Source organism: Haematobia irritans, chromosome 5 (genome assembly GCF_050003625.1).
Source record: "Haematobia irritans isolate KBUSLIRL chromosome 5, ASM5000362v1, whole genome shotgun sequence".
NCBI lineage: Eukaryota > Metazoa > Arthropoda > Insecta > Diptera > Muscidae > Haematobia > Haematobia irritans.
Genome location: NC_134401.1, coordinates 138,642,049 through 138,660,692, shown reverse-complemented (window position 1 = coordinate 138,660,692; position 18,644 = coordinate 138,642,049). Strand labels below are relative to the sequence as shown.

At 34.3% G+C, this 18,644-nt stretch overlaps 1 protein-coding gene across 1 annotated transcript; it reads left to right on the top strand.

Moving 5' to 3' along the window:
• The first annotated feature begins 11,001 nt into the window (after nucleotides 1–11,001).
• Nucleotides 11,002–13,869, top strand: LOC142240352 (uncharacterized). Its single transcript, XM_075312060.1, has 5 exons — nucleotides 11,002–11,154; nucleotides 11,675–11,734; nucleotides 12,881–13,236; nucleotides 13,302–13,461; nucleotides 13,525–13,869. The coding sequence occupies exons 3-5, from the start codon at nucleotides 13,030–13,032 to the stop codon at nucleotides 13,674–13,676; spliced, it is 519 nt and encodes a 172-aa protein (XP_075168175.1). The 5' UTR covers nucleotides 11,002–11,154; nucleotides 11,675–11,734; nucleotides 12,881–13,029; the 3' UTR covers nucleotides 13,677–13,869.
• The last annotated feature ends 4,775 nt before the right edge of the window (nucleotides 13,870–18,644 follow it).

Sequence of the window (18,644 nt, the reverse complement as noted above, 5' to 3'; positions counted from 1 at the left end):
TCAACCCCTAGAAGGTTGATACATCTCCCTTATTGAAAACTACCAAGCTAGTTCGAAAGGGAGCCACCATGGTGCAATGGTTAACATGCCCGCCTTGCATACATAGGGTTCGTTCGATCCCTGCTTCGACCGAACACCAACAAGTTTTTCAGCGGTGGATTATCGCCTCTCAGTAATGCTGATGACATTTGACATGGTGTCACAGCAATGTGAAACGCCGTTCGGACTCGGCTATAAAAAGAAGGTCTCTTGTCACTGAGCTTAACATTGAATCGGGCAGCACTCAGTGATAACGGAGAAGTTCATCAATAGTCTAAGTGAGTCTGATAATATCGGGCTGCCACCTAACCTAACCTAGTTTGCAACATATACTGGTATAGTTTTCGCTAGTATCCCTAGCTCGGATTCAACACCGAAGGTCAAGGAGCTATAAATTCGCATTGCGTATAAAGGGTCATGGATTCTCTAAGTGGTTTCATCGCAATGTGGACCGCCGTTCGGACTAGGATATAAAAAGGAGGTCCCTTGTCATTGAGTTAAACATTGTTGTGCTGCCGATTGAATGTGTTGTGCTGCCAGATTGTGGAATCAAAATGGACTGAATAGTCAAAGTGAGCCCGAAATATCCGGCTGCCACTTTACCTAACCTAACTTAACAATACGGCTAGAATCGTAAACAAGGGATTCTGTAGCAGTAGTTTTAATCGATAAGTTTATAGAAACTTATATAGATAAAGTTAAAGTGGGGATTCCATATACTTTGTAACAAATTTTGCAATGTTGTGGATCCAGACATCGAAGTTTTAATTCAAGATTTTTCCAGGTCTTCACGTACTTGTGTTGTCCTTTATCCCTTTAATCCCACAATGGTTTAATTTTCCAAATCCCATATTCGGTGACTGCAAAAGAATGTACTTGGGATTTGTATATGAAGATCCCTTCCACATATGAAAATACGAAAGAATGGATCTCCCCAAGAACTACAACAGCAACAACGCATCACCTCCATCATCTGCAAACAGTGATGGGCAATATATGTGATCGACAGAAAAGTGAAGGCGACTACCTTTTGCTGGGTGTTCTTTAAAAGAAAACGGTTTTGTGGTCGATTGAATAGAAGGCTGATGATGCTGCTGCTGGTGGTGCAGCACCATTCAGGACAGACGGTGCCACCATAGTGCACCCCTCGCTCTCCCATATACAAATGTGGGGATTCGCTGGCTATTGATCCATAGGAATCACTGCCTGATATTTTGGGCGCTCTGTGTCTGCGGTTCCGTGTGTGTGTGTTTTTTTTTCTGGTGGCCACCAACAACAGTAAGAACCAACAGCGGCAGCCAACTAAGGCCAAAACACTTTCTGAAGCGGAACAGTACAAGATATGAATGTGACCACAGAAAGTAACAACAACAACAACTACAACGATGGCAACAGAATCACCAATTAGGCTGCCTTCTGGTTGATGACTTAATTAAGTCCAAATGGCGCCTGGCGAGAGATTCGATTTTGTTTCTTTGTTTGGGTTTGCATCCACATTTTACTTTGTGAAAAGAAAATCTGAGAAAACGAAAAAAAAAAAATACGAACACAAAATACTTTGGTGATAGCCACACAAAAACTATGCGTTTTGGCGGGTAGCAATAATATTGAGGTAGGCTAAAGATAATGGATAGGCAGTTTATAAAAGTTGTCGAGTTTAAAACACAGTAGGAAGAGATTTCAAAACGAAAATTTCCCTTTTACCTTGGTTAATGTTCCCGAAATAGAAATATGATTTGGAGCAAACAAATAAATGGGGAATATTGTAATTTTTTGTAGAAAACATGTCACATTTGTGTCGTTTTTTCCGAAATTTCAAACATTTTTTTGTAGTGAAAAGAAACATTTTTGGGAGGAAATTGCCAAATGACGAATACGCATAAAAATGAAAGAGGAATGAGGTTTGATTATTGACTGATGCACATATACAGAACTGCGCTATTCAAATTTTGGAATCACTTTAGATTTGTTAGAATTGGCTACCGTTGGCACGAATTGTGACCTTCAAACGGCCGACAAACCGCCGCACACCGCACGAAAGTGGCTCTGCGGTATTTTGGTCCATTCGCGGCAAAGCGCACTCTTGAGATTATCGACACTTGGGTATTTGTTGTGCCAACCTCACCCTCCAAAAAGCCCCAGGCTTAACGCATTGAGATTCTGAGATTTTGGCGATCATTATGCGGCAGAAATGAATCGAAGAACCTCTTTTTTAAGCCTTTTTTGGTTGACGCGTTCTGATTTTGATGGTGCTGAGTCCTGTTGGAATGGATAATGATCTGCAGCCGAAGTTTATTTCTCGCCAGGGCTTCGATAATGGATAATGATCTGCGGCCGAAATGTTTGTCTCGCCAGGGCTTCGATACTGTCTTTTGTGCATATTCCCGATAATATTCGGTATTTTTACATCGACCGTGGCGATGAATATGAGAGGAGAGCAAACATCGGCCGCTACGGCGGCCCACACCTTTACCATCAGCGGCTCTTCTGGTGGCCAATTAGAGGTGTGCCCCTTCAGCTGACCTCTATGGCAAGTAAATCCAGTCATATTTTTTGTTCACAAAACGCTCAATTTAGAATGGCTTCTCATCGAAGAATACCAAATTCGTTAATTGGCCCTTGTGGTGCAATGGTGAGCTCGTTTTTTCTGCATCAATGAGCTCTTACACCATTGTATCCGTTCTGCGGCGTAGATAACCATCAAATCTGGCTATCACTTTCCCGATCTTTTATGGTTTTTTACCTTTTTTCTCCATTTTCGGACGCGATGCAACTTTGCCAGCATCACGGTAGCAATGCTACCAGAAACAAAACATTTATTCCAAGTGATATGCTGGTGCATCCACAAAAGGAATATGATCACCTCCTAGAGTAAAATGTTATTTTTGGATGGCATCAAGAGTTACTGGAGCTGACAGGGGTCCCGGAAAGCTTGCACGCTATGTTAGCCAACCCGCCACAACAACACAGACACTTGGAGCGGGAAAATATGTTAGACGGACTCAGAATCCCCAATCCCAAGACAACCTATCTCAGCTGTGGGCAAGATGGTCACTATGCTCCCAGGTGTCGCCGTGAACCAGGGTAACAGTAATCGGACTCGCCAAGGAAGAGGGCCTACAAGCTAACCAAGCACCCATCCACTAGGGTCGCCACGAGAACAACGCCGGCAATTGGTCCGGGATAATGTGTCAGACGGACTCAGAATCCCCTATCCTAGGACAACCGATGCTGCCGATGTGGACAAGATGGTCTCTACGCTGCCGGGTGTCGACGTGATCTTCATATCTTTTGTTGAGAATATGGTAAACGAGAGATGAAAACTATCTCTTGTTGTAGGTCGAACCAGGAAAACGGTAATCGGACCCGCCACGGTTGAGGGGAGGTGGGTCCACGAGCTAACCAAGCACACCTCCCCCAAGAACAACGCTCCAAGCTAACCAAGCACCTATCTACTATGGTCGCCAACCCGCGAAAACAACACCGGCACTTGGAGCGAGAAAATCTGTCAGACGGACCTAGAATCCCCAATCTCAGGACACCATCTCGCCGCTGTGGGCAAGATGGTAACTATGCTTCCAGGTTTCGGCGAGAACCCCTTCGCTTTTGTTGGGAATGTGATAAATGAGAGGTAGAACTATCAATTGTTGCAGGTCGAACCAGGCAAACGGTAATCGGACTCGCCAAGGACGAGAGAAGGTGGGTCCACAAGTTAACCGAACACCCCTCCACTTAGGTTAGGTTAGGTTATGTGGCAGCCCGATGTATCAGGCTCACTTAGACTATTCAGTCCATTGAGATACCACAATGGTGAACTTCTCTCTTATCACCCCTCCACTTACAACAACGCTCCAGATGGAGCCTACAAGATTGGTGGCCGTCATAGGAATCCAGAATCATATGGTTTCCGCAACTTTCGACACCGAAGCCACGATCTCCTGTATAAGCAAAAGGTTTGAAAGTATTATAGATGCCATTCAAGTCTTACGTGACAGATTTGACACTTGCCGATAATTCGCAATGCAGAATACGGGAGACCGTGGAAGTTCCGATGGAAATGGGAGATCAATATACATGATTTCTAGTCCTACACGAATCCACCGAGGACGATCTGCTGCGGGCTAGATTTCCTTGCAAACCCACGGGCACAACTCACCTTGGCGGGGCTCTTCTGCAAATTCGACGAGAAGGGATCTGTGGGCAGCATGTCGCGAACGCAACGTAATCTTACCATCACCGACGAACCGAAGCGAAATATTCAAAATTCCTCAAGAACGCTAGCACAACCATTGGACAACCATTTTTGTTTGGCGAGAAAAAAATTTTTTGCGGCACAAATGCTCCATTTTCCCCATTCAAAAATAACATTTTGCTCTAGGAGAAGATCGTATTCCTTCACTGTGTGTAAGCTCTAACATAGCCACTTGTGGCTTTTCACCCAAATATAAAGCAATCACACTATTACGCTCGAATTGCATCACGAAAAATTTTATTTCTGAATGCAAAAGATCAAAATGTTGTTGTAAGCTTGTAAAGAATAAAAAAACAACTGTCACAGGAATAAATCAGTCAGAGGAGTGGTTTAAAAACTATTTCAACCTGAAATTGGTTGCAATATCACCCACACTGTACTCCTTGAACTACAGTGAAACCTCTGAGAAGTTGTCACCTAAATTTTGTCTACACTTGGGAGGTGTCCAGTTATGAGAGCTTGATTTTAAATTGTTAATATAGCATCGTCCCAACCTGGCAGCTGGTGACTTTTGTGAGGTGTCCGGTTTTCGCTTGTTCAATTTTGAGAGGTTTCACTGTAGATTATTTGTGAATTTTTTAAAGTCTGAAGAACAAACAGTATGAGTAGATCGATTCTGTATTTGACGATAATCAAAAACTTCAGTGAAACCTCTCAAACTTGAGCGTCTTTTGTGAAGCAACTTTTGTTATTGTGAAAAAAAATGAAAAAAGGAATTTCGTGTCTTTATAAAATACTGTTCTGAAGGGAAAAAAATACGGTGGAAGCAAAAACTTGGCTTGATAATGAGTTTCCGGACTCTGCCCCAGGGAATCAACAATAATTGATTGGTATGTAAAATTCAAGCGTGGTGAAATGAGCACGGAGGACGGTGAACGCAGTGGACGCCCGAAAGAGGTGGTTACCGAAGAAAACATCAAAAAAAATCCACAAAATGATTTTGAATGACCGTAAAATGAAGTTGATCGAGATAGAAGAGGCCTTAAAGATATCAAAGGAACGTGTTGGTCATATCATTCATCAACATTTGGATATGCGGAAGCTCTGTGCAAAATGGGTGCCGCGCGAGCTCACATTTGACCAAAAACAACAACGTGTTGATGATTCTGAGCGGTGTTTGCAGCTGTTAACTCGTAATACACCCGAGTCGATTTTCCGTCGATATGTGACAATGGATGAAACATGGCTCCATCACTACACTCCTGAGTCCAATCGACAGTCGGCTGTGTGGACAGCGACCGGTGAACCGTCTCCGAAGCGTGGAAAGAATCAAAAGTCCGCTGGCAAAGTTTTTTGGGAAACACATGGAATAATTTTTATCGATTATCTTGAGACGGGAAAAACCATCAACAGTGACTATTATATGGCGTTATTGGAGCGTTTGAAGGTCGAAATCGCGGCAAAACGGCCCCATATGAAGAAGAAAAAAGTGTTGTTCCACCAAGACAACGCACCGTGCCACAAGTCATTGAGAACGATGGCAAAAATTCATGAATTGGGCTTCGAATTGCTTCCCCACCCACCGTATTCTCCAGATCTGGCTCCCAGCGACTTTTTCTTGTTCTCAGACCTCAAAATGATGCTCGCAGGGAAAAAATTTGGCTGCAATGATCGCCGAAACTGAGGCCTATTTTGAAGCAAAACCGAAGGAGTACTACCAAAATGGTATCAAAAAATTGGAAGGTCGTTATAATCGTTGTATCGCTCTTGAAGGGAACTATGTTGAATAACAAAAACGAATTTTGACAAAAAAAATGTGTTTTTCTTTGTTAGACCGGGGACTTATCAGCCAACCTGTTATAGGGTTATACATTATTGGGGTTTAAACTCACATTTCCAATGTTTATAAAAAACGAACAAAAATATTCAATATTTATTCCTTCTCATCCCATTGTGCGAGCAACACTATCAGATGCTTTATTAAGCTACTCCAAAAAGGGCCACACAAAAGAAAGAGGGCTTGTAAAAAATTGATTTTTTATGTGATCATTATGAGTGATAATTATTTTCGATAAAAAAACATCTATCGGTAGTTCTTTATGTTCTTCTTATCTTATCAATGTTGTATCATCTTGGTCCACGGAGGAAGGGTCGTATAAACGCTAACAAATGATATACCCCCCGACCAAAGTACAAGATTATAATCAATGTGTTCATCTCATATTTTTTTATAATTAAAGTGATAAATCAAATGATTTATAAGATCACAAGATCTCATTAAATAATTGTTGTCATATACAAAAAAAAAGGAAAGGGAGAGTTGGAACATTTTGTACGGAAAGAGCAAAAAAAACTAAAACAAACTAGGAATGCCTATGGAAGCAGACTAAACAAATCAAAGGTGATGCCTTGTCATAGCATCTGCAGCGCACATGCAAGGCCTTCTCTGGTATTGTAATGACGACAGTTTTGCTAATTGTGTCGGACCCAACACGACAATTGTCACTCACAATGATTTAGTGTCAGGCAATGGCAAAGTAGTATAGAGAAAACGTATGAATGGGTGCAAGAACGGATGGACAGACGGACGCATGGACAAACTTGTAAGCCTGTAAAAAAAGCATGCACTTAAAGAAATATTAAGAAAGTCTACTTAGGAAGATAGATATGGAATTTATTTAAATATTGAATAGAACAGGAATTAATTTGCAAAAAAACTAAATTAGGAATCTAAACCAGATCCAAATCGGGTTCTTAATTTTGTTTTCAAAGCTTTTGGAAGTGAGAGCGTTCGTTGATTCAAGAAAATTTTTAATGGAAAACTAACTTATAATACCCTGTTCCACAGTGTGGAGCAGGGTATAAAAATATAGACGTCTAAATCGCTTCTAGGTTTTGGAACTACTTCTTGTTTCTTTTTCCTCCAGTGTATAAGACTTTCTATCCACCCCCTCCACTCACTTGCCACCATGTCATTGGGTGATGATGAAAAACTTTTGTAGATCGTTTAGTGGCGGCTTCTTTTCCTCACCGCATGATTTGTGAGAAATTTTTTTGTTTGATTTATTTTTTGTCTTCGGCTACTGCTGCATTTTCATTTGATCGCATGAAAAATGGGGTACAATTCAAAGAGTGAAGAAAAATGCAAAAATTTTACTGCAAAAATGCCGCCATGATTTATGATTTAAAGATATGTAAAATATGCTGAGACATTAAAGGGAACATACTTGCTGTGACACAGATACAGAGAGTGGCCCATTAAGAATACTAAGAAAATCAAAACAAATCCACAAGAAGAAAGACTTACTTAATAGCTACGTGGGTGTCATTCGCAGCAAACTACTTGAGCAATTTTAAGACACCAACAATTTTTAGTCATATAAACAAGGTTACCTACATAACATAATAAAAATACTTACTAAAATTTTTGACATTTTTATTTTACCTAAAAAGAGAAAAAGAAAATGGAAAATTTTAGAGAAATTGATTTACGGCCATTTTCATATAGCTCCGTTAAGCTTTAACTGCCAGTTAACAGAAAGTAAATTGAAAATATCTTCTCTCCGGTTAACTTGGACTGAACAATTTTTCAGTAGTTAAGTTCCTAACTGGCATATGGAATATATAGGCAAGATGATAGCTATGTCCATAATATGGTTTAAAAGTTCGTTAATTAACAGATTACTAGCGGAGCTTCATGAAAATGGGGGTTAATTTTATTAATTAACTTTATAGGCAAATAAGAGTAAGGAACTCGACAAATTGAGTCACCGTAAAGAAAATTTCAGATAAAAAATTTTTATACCCCTTGACATGTTTCAGTGCAGGCAACTGGACATTTCCATAGTTTTCAATATAGATCTAAATGGGAGAGATGTCTCAATTTGAGAATTATATGCTAGCACCTAATGGAGATATCATGCATATATTTTCTCATCGCAAATCGATTCATCTTTATCCCCACTGTGCAGAATTTCTTCATATAACTACAAACAGTGTGACTGATATGTATTGTAATATACTTCAGCTTGCTATAATTTCTAAACCGGTCGTTTGAAAGCTGATAGATTTATTTCAGAAATATTTCATGTTATGGTTTACAAGCTTACAAAAGCATTTCAGAAATAAAACATGTAAGGAAAGTCTAAAGTCGGGCGGGGCCGACTATATTATACCCTGCACCACTTTGTAGATCCAAATTTTCGATACCATATCACATCCGTTAAATGTGTTGGGGGCTATATATAAAGGTTTGTCCAAATACATACATTTAAATATCACTCGATCTGGACAGAATTTGATAGACTTCTACAAAATCTATAGACTCAAAATTTAAGTCGGCTAATGCACTAGGGTGGAACACAATGTTAGTAACATAAAAAAATATGGGAAATATTTAAATCTGAAGCAATTTAAAGGAAACTTCGCAAAAGTTTATTTATGATTATTCGCTCGATATATATGTATTAGAAGTTTAGGAAAATTAGAGTCATTTTTACAACTTTTCGACTAAGCAGTGGCGATTTTACAAGGAAAATGTTGGTATTTTGACCATTTTTGTCGAAATCGGAAAAACATATATATATGGGAGCTATATCTAAATCTGAACCGATTTCAACCAAATTTGGCACGCATAGCTAAAATGCTAATTCAACTCCCTGTGCAAAATTTGAACTAAGTCGGAGTTAAAAATTGGCCTCTGTGGTCATATGAGTGTAAATCGGGCGAAAGCTATATTTGGGAGCTATATCTAAATCTGAACCGATTTCAACCAAATTTGGCACGCATAGCTACAATGCTAATTCTACTCCCTGTGCAAAATTTCAATTAAATCGGAGTAAAAGATTGGCCACTGTGGTCATATGAATGTAAATCGGGCGAACGATATATATGGGAGCTATATCTAATCTGAACTGATTTCAATAAAATTTGGCACACTTGCCTATAGTACTAATTGTTCTTCTTGTGCAAAATTTTAAGCAAATTAGGCTAAAACTCTGGCTTCAGGGGCCATATAAGTCCATATCGGGCGAAATATATATACGGGAGCTATATCTAAATCTGAACCGATTTCTTCCAAAATCAATAGGGATCTATTCTGAGCCAAAACACATACTTGTGCCAAATTTGAAGTCGATTGGACTAAAACTGCGATCTAGACTTTGATTACAAAAATGTGTTCGCAGACAGACGGACGGACTTGACTATATCGACTCAGGAACCGATTCTGAGCAAATACACCATGTTCTCATCTCCTTCTGACTTATAATACCCTGTTCTACAGTGTGGCGCAGGGAATAAAAATGCACTTGCAGTTCCAGAAAGTGATAGAGCTTACCGAAGCACAAAACAACTTAACCGGAAAGCGCCATTCTGTTACTGAATTTGGATTTCTGCGATGAGAAGTCATTCATTCCAAATTGAGCAATTTGTAAATCAAAAAAACCTCATCGAGTTTGCATGTCAAAGAGAGTCAGATGAAAATGTACATTTTCGATTGACCACCAGAACTCAAACGCCGCCGATGGTAATGCTATGGGCCGCCGTAGCGGTGAGTGGGAGCTCACGACGTTCCACGTTCATCGATCGTGGGGTAAAAAAAAGTGTCGAATATTATCGGGAAAATGTCCTAAAGCCGCAGATCATGGATACCCGGTCTCAGGCCTTCGTCAATCAAGAATCGTTTAAAGGGATGTTCCTCGCTTTATTTGCAGTGGGCACAAAAATCTCCGGATCTCAATCCGTTGGATTTTGCGCCTGGCCCATTTTGGAGAGTAAGATTGACATTAAAAAATATCAAAGTGTCGATAATTTTAAGATGGTGCATAGCTAGGAATGGACCAAAATACAGCAGATCTACTTCGGCGTTTGATGTGATTTGTCGGCCGTTTGAAGGCCGTAAGTCGTGCCAAAGGTTGACAATTCGAATAAATCTAAACTGATTCTAAAATTTTAAGTCATTTCCAAAAATGTTTTTTTTTCTGCAAAAATAAAGTGCTTTATTTTGCTGCATTGCTTATCAGCCACCCTGTACATTAGAAATTAAATTTCAATAATATCCCAGCAAAAAAAGCGTCGCCAAAAAGTTATGAAAATGATCTTTTTGGATCCGGAAGTGGTGCAAAATTGACGCAGAAGCGATGAATTTAACATGGGCTTGTCATAGGACGGAAGTCCTCCATTTCAACAGCCGTTGCACTGAATTTGCATCACTTCTTTAGATGTGATCCGAATTCAACTTTTTGGATGTAAATTAAAAAAATTATGTGATATATTGTTAAATAAATAATTTATATAATTTTTTATAATTTTAATGGATTCTAACGCTTGTCGGAAACGTTTGACCTCAAATATTTTCAAAAATCCACAATTTTTTCAGATTGGATTAAGCATTTTTTTTTTTGACAAAATTTAAATGATTTGTACCATTTTATAAATTCTTACTCTGTTTTTAACCTATTTGAAACAAAAAAAGTTAAAATTACCTATTAAAAGTATGAAAAACCCTAGTTATAAACAATTGAATTAATAGAACTTCCTGCACAGAGCCAAAAATACAACGATTTTTTTAACCATGCGTCTGGTCAAAATATTCATTGTAAATGTTTAGTAACGAAGAGAAAATAACCTTATATAAGGTAAAATTAACAAGAAACATAGTTAAATTAACCTTATATATGGTTAAAGTTTACGTGAGAGAGGCAGAAATGAGTACGAAATGAACAAACTTTAAAAAATCATTCGGCTCTGTTGTGTCGATATTTATGAACAGCTTTGTGTTATACGAAGGTCAATAGTTAGTCACACGAAGCTGTTCGTACAGCCACTCTCAGTTTTCTAACTTCGATGATTGTTGAGTTGTCCATCAGCTTTAGTGTCTGCCCATTTTTAGAAGCGAGCGGTGTTAATAGCGGATCCTATTGGTGAGTATACATATTTAAAGAATTAATAATATATAATAATATGTTGGTGCAACAATTTTAACAATATATGTATATAAGGAAAATGTCTTTCAATACTTTTGTATGAAATAAATTGTTACCAAAAAGGTAACAATTTATAGCATCAAAGAATTTGTTAAATACAAGCCAACAAGAGAATATAAATAGACACACATACATATAAATAGACTCAAACATCGCATCGCTTGCTGTTATTGTTTTCTTATGCTTAACACACATACAACGGCAAGCGATGTGTTGAGTTAGTCAATTTATGTGTATATCGGTATTTATGTGATATTCTTTGTTTTACATTTGGAAACTTCGTTGGCTTAACAAGTTTGTATATTTTGCGAATAGTTGATTCTAAAGGGTTATATATTACAGAAAAGTATTGAAAGAAATTAAATTAAGCCACAGAAATTTATATAAATATTTCGTTAATAGTGCTACGAACAAATTAATGTATAGTGTCTGACATTTTCGTTTTTTGTTTTTCAAGATTCATTTTCTTGTGTGTTTGTTTATGCGTTTCACTAGTTGAGAGATTTGACAAATTTTGGTAAGTTGTTTTCTTTTTATAATTTTTAAAAATATTAAAAGTATAGATGTGCAAGTGAAAAGAAATTGTCGTGATATGATTCGTGAATCATGTGGGAGCCAATAGTGTTAGTGTGATTATATAAAAAAATGTGCGTATGTGACGAAAATAATCGATGGCAGTTAATTGAAATGTGTATGTGAGTGCCTTCATTCGATCGTTCTTGAATGAGAAAACAGTGAACGTACCAGGAGTGAAAATTTTGGTTAGTTTCAGAAAATTAAAAAATTAATTTTAGAAAATTTTAAGTAAACTGTATTACAAACGCAGATTTCACGTGGATTTTACAATAATAAGTAAAAATTGTTCGACAAATTCAATAAAATTTATTAGACATAGTTAATTTTTTTCACTTGTTAAAGAAATTTACAAATTTTAAGAAATTCTGAGCTATTTTGTGAGAAGTACGAATTTAGTAAATCTTTATGCTTCATATGTGTACAAATTTTCCCGTTTTTTAAGTTCATTTAACTAACGTACAAAAAACTATTTCACTAAAGCCAAGTTATTTTTATTTTAGTTCATGGAATTTTTATCGATAGAGAAAGTTTCATTTACTCAAATAATTTTTTGAGTACATTAGTTAAAACCGGGAAAAATTATAAACAGATGAAGCATAAAGATTTATTCGTACTTCTCACAAAATAGTTCATTATTTCTTTAAATTTGCAAATTTTACTAAAAATGCTCCTATCTTGAACTTCGTATGACATTCTTAGAATTTTGAATTGCAATTTTTTCCTTGGAACTACACCATTTTCTCTAATAACTAAAAAAAATTAATTATGTTATGTCTAATAAATTTTCTTGAATTTGTCAAAAAATATTTACTTAACATATTATTGTTATATCGGCGTCATGTTAGAGTTTGTAATACAGTTTAGTTTAAATCTTCTAAATTTGCTAAAATTAACCCAAATTTTTCTTCCTGGTCGGCTCACTGTTTTTTCGCTATTGATTTAAGCATGATTCACACGACACAACAATTTCGCGTCACCTGTACTTTATATATGGGTTTTTAAGCTAACCAAGTTCTTAAAAATGTTCTGGAAACTTTCGTCTAACGCATTCATTGAATGATTTATTTTTTTTTATTTTAATTCATAGGATTTTTATTTCATTGCACGCGGACCACGCAAAAATCCAAGTGGAACGTTTACTCTTTAAATTATGACGTTTACTCATAATTTAAAGAGTAAACGTCGAAAAGTGCTCGGCCGTTCCTTGAAATAAATGATTCAAGTGAAGAAGATGAAATGGATGAAAGAAATCTGACGTCTCTAAGAGAAAATTTAAGAACGGACATATCTAAACGTTTTTCGGATAACTGTGAACCTCCAAAAGCAAGTGACATTTGGGTCACCACATTTCCTATTTGTAAGAAAGACATAAAAACAGCAAACAGCAATATTGATCTTTTGACTCATTGGCCAGGCTACACACAAGCTTACGGATACTTCTTGGTATATTCATTACACTGTTAAAAAATTATAGTTAAAAAAGTATTAACATTTTTTAACTTTTTCAGATCAAAAGTGATTTCAAATCGCTATATCCAAACAGCGAAAATTCGCTTTACCCTAAATGGGAGACATTTTCAGTCCGCATTTTAGAGTTTTTTAATGGTAATATAAAGGTTAGAGTGTCACGCGAGGAGCTGGCTTGTTGTAAGCAGATATCTAACATAGGTAACATAATATAAACATTTATTTAAACTGTAACATAATAGATTTTTTAATTTTAATTTACAGACAGTGTTAATTACATGATTGTAAAACTTCTAAACAGCGTTATAAAGCCTACTACTCGTTTCAAAAGCCAATATGGGAAAGTTTGTAAAAAGTTTGACATAAGTGACGCGCAGGAGAGCTTCACTGCATGTTACCAGCTTAAACGACTATAAAGTCCAGATAGACGCACTGAAAGAAAAACATTACACATCATCCAGCATAATTCAACCAATCATTATAGTCGTAAGGATGTTAGTCAAATTCCGGACTCTGTTTCATATTTTTGAAGACCTCCTCTTAACATAAATACAATTTGCAATGGAAAAACTTATTTAAGAAATAAATTTTACTTTTAAGTATGTACAATATGTGTTTTTAATAAAAATTTTATTTAATGAATTAAATTGAAATGATCTTGTTTTATTAGAATATCGGTAGGATAACCATTGTTATTTTAATTTTTAAAATTTTCATAGTTAAAAAAATTAACCATGGTGTAGTTAAATTAAAAATTTTCATGGTTAAAAAAATCAACCGTAATATAGTTAAATTAACAATTTTCATGGTTAAAAAAAATCACCATGGTATAGTTAAATTAACAATTTTCATGGTTAAAAAAATCAACCATGGTATAGTTAAATTAACAATTTTTATTGTTAAATTCGAGTCAACTAGACAATGTTTAAATTAACCTTATATAACGTAGACGCCAAAATTTATTTATTTATTGTTAAATTAACCTTATATAAGGTTAATTTTTTCTCTGTGTGGGTAGTTAAAATAAAGAACATCATTGGGAGTGCATCTTCTGGAAGTGCTTTTGAAGTTGTGTCTTTGGAAGAACATCCAAATTTTTTTGCTGGGATGTTCTTCTTGATGGAAATTTTATGAATTCAAATATTTCGAAAAATCAGGTTATTATATTTATACATTTTTTTTATAATTATTGAGAGTTTTAAAAACAGTTTAATTAAAAATTTAATGGATTCAACAATTTATTAAAACAAAAACAATGACAAACAATAATTGTATTAATTTATTAATTGATGTTTGTGATTGGTACTATAATTTCTTGAATTAAGTAATTTCCTAATTAAAGGCAAAAATTATTATGTCTGCGTTTACAATGAAAAAAAATTTTTTTGCACAAAGATTTCATGTCCTTCAAATAGGAATGCGAGTTTATTTTATCGTAGAAAAAGCATTTCTCTAATATAAACTTTTTTGGCCAAAAGCTGATCAACTTTTCAATACATTCATCGTCCTGAGAATTATTCGACTTAAAAATGGGTATCATTCAATAAAAGAAAATTGTATTGAGTTGACGGCGATTTGTACTAAACAAATTGAAAACAAATCTTGTATCACTACCACAACTATTACTGTAAAACCAGTGCAATTATATTCAAATTTGTATACAATTACATTTGCAAATATTTCCTTAATAAATTTATAGTTTTTTAAAATAATTTTTCTATAAATTTTGCCCTAAAATATAAAACTTTGCGATTGTTTTGTTAAAAAAATCTTCTTGCAAATATTTTCCTTAACCCAAATCTCTCCACGTATCCATCTATACCCAAAAAACAAAATCATCATTAATATGCCATATCCCCATAACTATTTCCCCCAGTTTGCTCTCAACACAAAAATGTTGATGGATAAATACCCATTGGCCGCAACTCATTTTGCATTCACTGAACATTTTCCTAATGGTGACCATATTTAAGCAACTAATTACGCTAATGTACACAAAATTGATAGCGTCTCGTAAATGATTTTTGGAAAAACATGTCAAAAATCTTTGGGGGAAAATCTGTAACACACAATCGGAAAATTAAATTTTCCTAGCACGTAAATATCTAATGGATGTATTTTTCGAACAACATGTCAGACATTTTTAATGAAGCCAATCACTTCACTTAACCACTATTACTAAGTGGAGTTCCAGAGAACAAAAAAACCAACAAAACAGAGCAAGCTGCTATTTCGGACTTTCGGCTAATGGAATTGTTTATCTAGCTGGCGATGGCATCATTTAAAAGAGAGAAAAAACCGATATTGTCACCCAACATCCAAAATGTCAATTTTTGCCAAACGATCAACATGTTAGGCTTGTTTTTAAGCTTCAAGTGGAAGTAGTTGCCAATCGGCCACTTAGTTTTGGAAATACCAACCAAATTGCAATTGCCCATATATGGAATAGACCAAGTAATAGTTGTAAACTGCGTAAGCGCATGCGTGCCGGGCAAAAAGTGTGGAGTAAGTAGCTAGCAATACTACAAACACATATAGCAACATAATTACTAACATTCACTCTTGGAACACACGATTATGATTATGAATGGATCTCTCAAGCGAAAAAAACCTGTGAATGAATACTGCAGGTATCTGTGCGATATCCAATACTGAACTCAGTGCAAACACTGAATGGATGTGAGCGATTCAATAATCGATCTAACTAACAATCACTTTTTAATTGACCCCCTTCCAAGTGATGGAACAATCAATTCACGTATAGCTAAATTCAAGAAAAAAACTCAAAGATCTGCAGATACTTTGGGACCTAGTACGGTGAGAGAAAAAATCATAAGTAACTGTTTATGATACCCTACAATTTATGCAACTTATTCTGGTTTTTAGAAAAATATTAGCGTCTAGTCTAAATTAATTTATTTATTTATTTATTTCAAATTAAATTAATTTTTATTAATACAAAAATTTAAATTTAAGTTTAAATTAAAACTGAGATTAAAATTAAGATTAAAATTAAAATTAAAATTAAAATTAAAATTAAAATTAAAATTAAAATTAAAATTAAAATTAAAATTAAAATTAAAATTAAAATTAAAATTAAAATTAAAATTAAAATTAAAATTAAAATTAAAATTAAAATTAAAATTAAAATTAAAATTAAAATTAAAATTAAAATTAAAATTAAAATTAAAATTAAAATTAAAATTAAAATTAAAATTAAAATTAAAATTAAAATTAAAATTAAAATTAAAATTAAAATTAAAATTAAAATTAAAATTAAAATTAAAATTAAAATTAAAATTAAAATTAAAATTAAAATTAAAATTAAAATTAAAATTAGAACATTAGTTTTTAATTGACAAAATTTGTCTTTAATAAACAAAAATTAAAACATAATATTATTATTATTTTTTTTTTAATTTGATAAAATTTAATTTTAATAAATCTTTCTATAGTGAACTTCTAGGCCTACTATAATCCCTCCTATCTCCATCTCCCATATGTGTCTTTAGTTTAAAATCAAAAATCGTAATCTAAATTCGAGTCTATGTTTTAATATTTGGTCGATAACGTAATCAAGCATTCATTCATTCAATGAATTGCCCATTCCAACATCATTTTTAAGCAAAATACTAACAAAACAAACAACGTGTGTGGTCGAACTTTTTCTGTCTAAATCAAATCTTAATAAAAAACCAAGATTACAATTCACTTTAGCCAAAACAAAAAGCTTTGAATACAGCTGCGGCATCCATAGACTTTAGACATTATTGTTCGGAGGTGCTGATGCTGGGCCTGGTGACTTTGAACAATCATCCATCCATCGACATCTAGTCATCCATCTTATTGACACCAATCGCTTTACCTTGTCTTTTTTTTGTTGCTGCATTTTTGCGCCAAACTTCAAACACTTCAGAGTATTGTTTCGATTGAAAACAAAAAATTGAAACAACTGCCTTTAAAGTGATCGCAATTATATTGAAAACAAAAATTAAAGATTAAATTATTTCTAGTGTAAAGTGTCTAGCTATGATGACGACGGAGACGATTGGTTTTGTGATTTGAAAAAGATTTGCGATGACAAGTGTCTATTAAAAGATGCGATATGAAAAAAAAAAATAAAATTAAAAATTCCGTTTTTTGCTGAGATTATTATTACTTGACGTCTCAATGGAATTGAATCGATAATTGAATTGATTACAATCAAATAATCTTGAAGGTGATTTGAGAAAAATGAACAATTAAATAAAGTGATTAAATGTTAGTACAGGGATTTAGTTGGGTACATGCGATTGATATATGCGATTTATAAATGGTAGGAGCTTTTTTTGAAAAAGCGAGAGTACTAACCAGTTGGTTTATGCCTCAATATCCGATTCTTAAGCTGGATGGATATTACAAGTGGTTCAATATGGTACATTTGCAAAAGCATCCGACTTCAATCAAAATTTTATTTCTTTAAAATATTTTGTAAAAATTTTATTTCTATAGAATATTTAGTCAAAATTTTATTTCTATATAAAATTTTGTTAAAATTTTACTTCTATAGAAAATTTTGTCAACATTTTATTTCTATAGAAAATTTTGTCAAAATTTTATTTCTATCGAAAATTTTGACAAAATTTTATTTCTATCGAAAATTGTTTAGGCAGTAGCCGACTATCAAACCCTTTTTCGGGAGGTTCAAGTGTAGTTCACTTTGGGTTGAGTGAATTACCCGAATTTATTCTGATAATTGGTTGATAGTTTTGCTGCAAGTAGAGGATGCTGATGAGGAATGTGGTAATTCCGAAACAGCTGTACATCCAACCATCTTGCAGTCTATAGGGCTTTGCCCAAATAAATTTGACAAGCATACTTTTCCTCTGTTGGTTAAGCTACACTTGTAGTTTAGTCAATGCATGGCTTTAAGCTGAGATCAAAAACACAACAATAACGATTGAAGAGAAGCCAACAATAACAAACAAAACGAATTTTGACAAAATTTTATTTCTATAGATTATTTTATCAAAATTGTATTTCTATAGAAAAATTTTTCAACATTTTTTTTTTTTTCTATAGAAAATTTTGTCGAAATTTTATTTCTGTAGAAAATTTTATGAAAATTTTATTTTTATAGGAAATTTTGTCAAAATGTTATTTCTATAGGAAATTTTGTCAAAATTTTATTTCTACGGAAAACATTGTCAAAATTTTATTTTTATAGGAAATTTTGTCAAAATGTTATTCCTATAGAAAATGTTGTCAAAATTTTATTTCTATAGAAAATGTTGTCAAAATTTTATTTCTATAGAAAATTATGTCAAAATTTTATCTCTATAAAAATTATGTCAAAATTTTATTTCTATAGAAAATTATGTCAAAATTTTATTTCTATAGAAAAT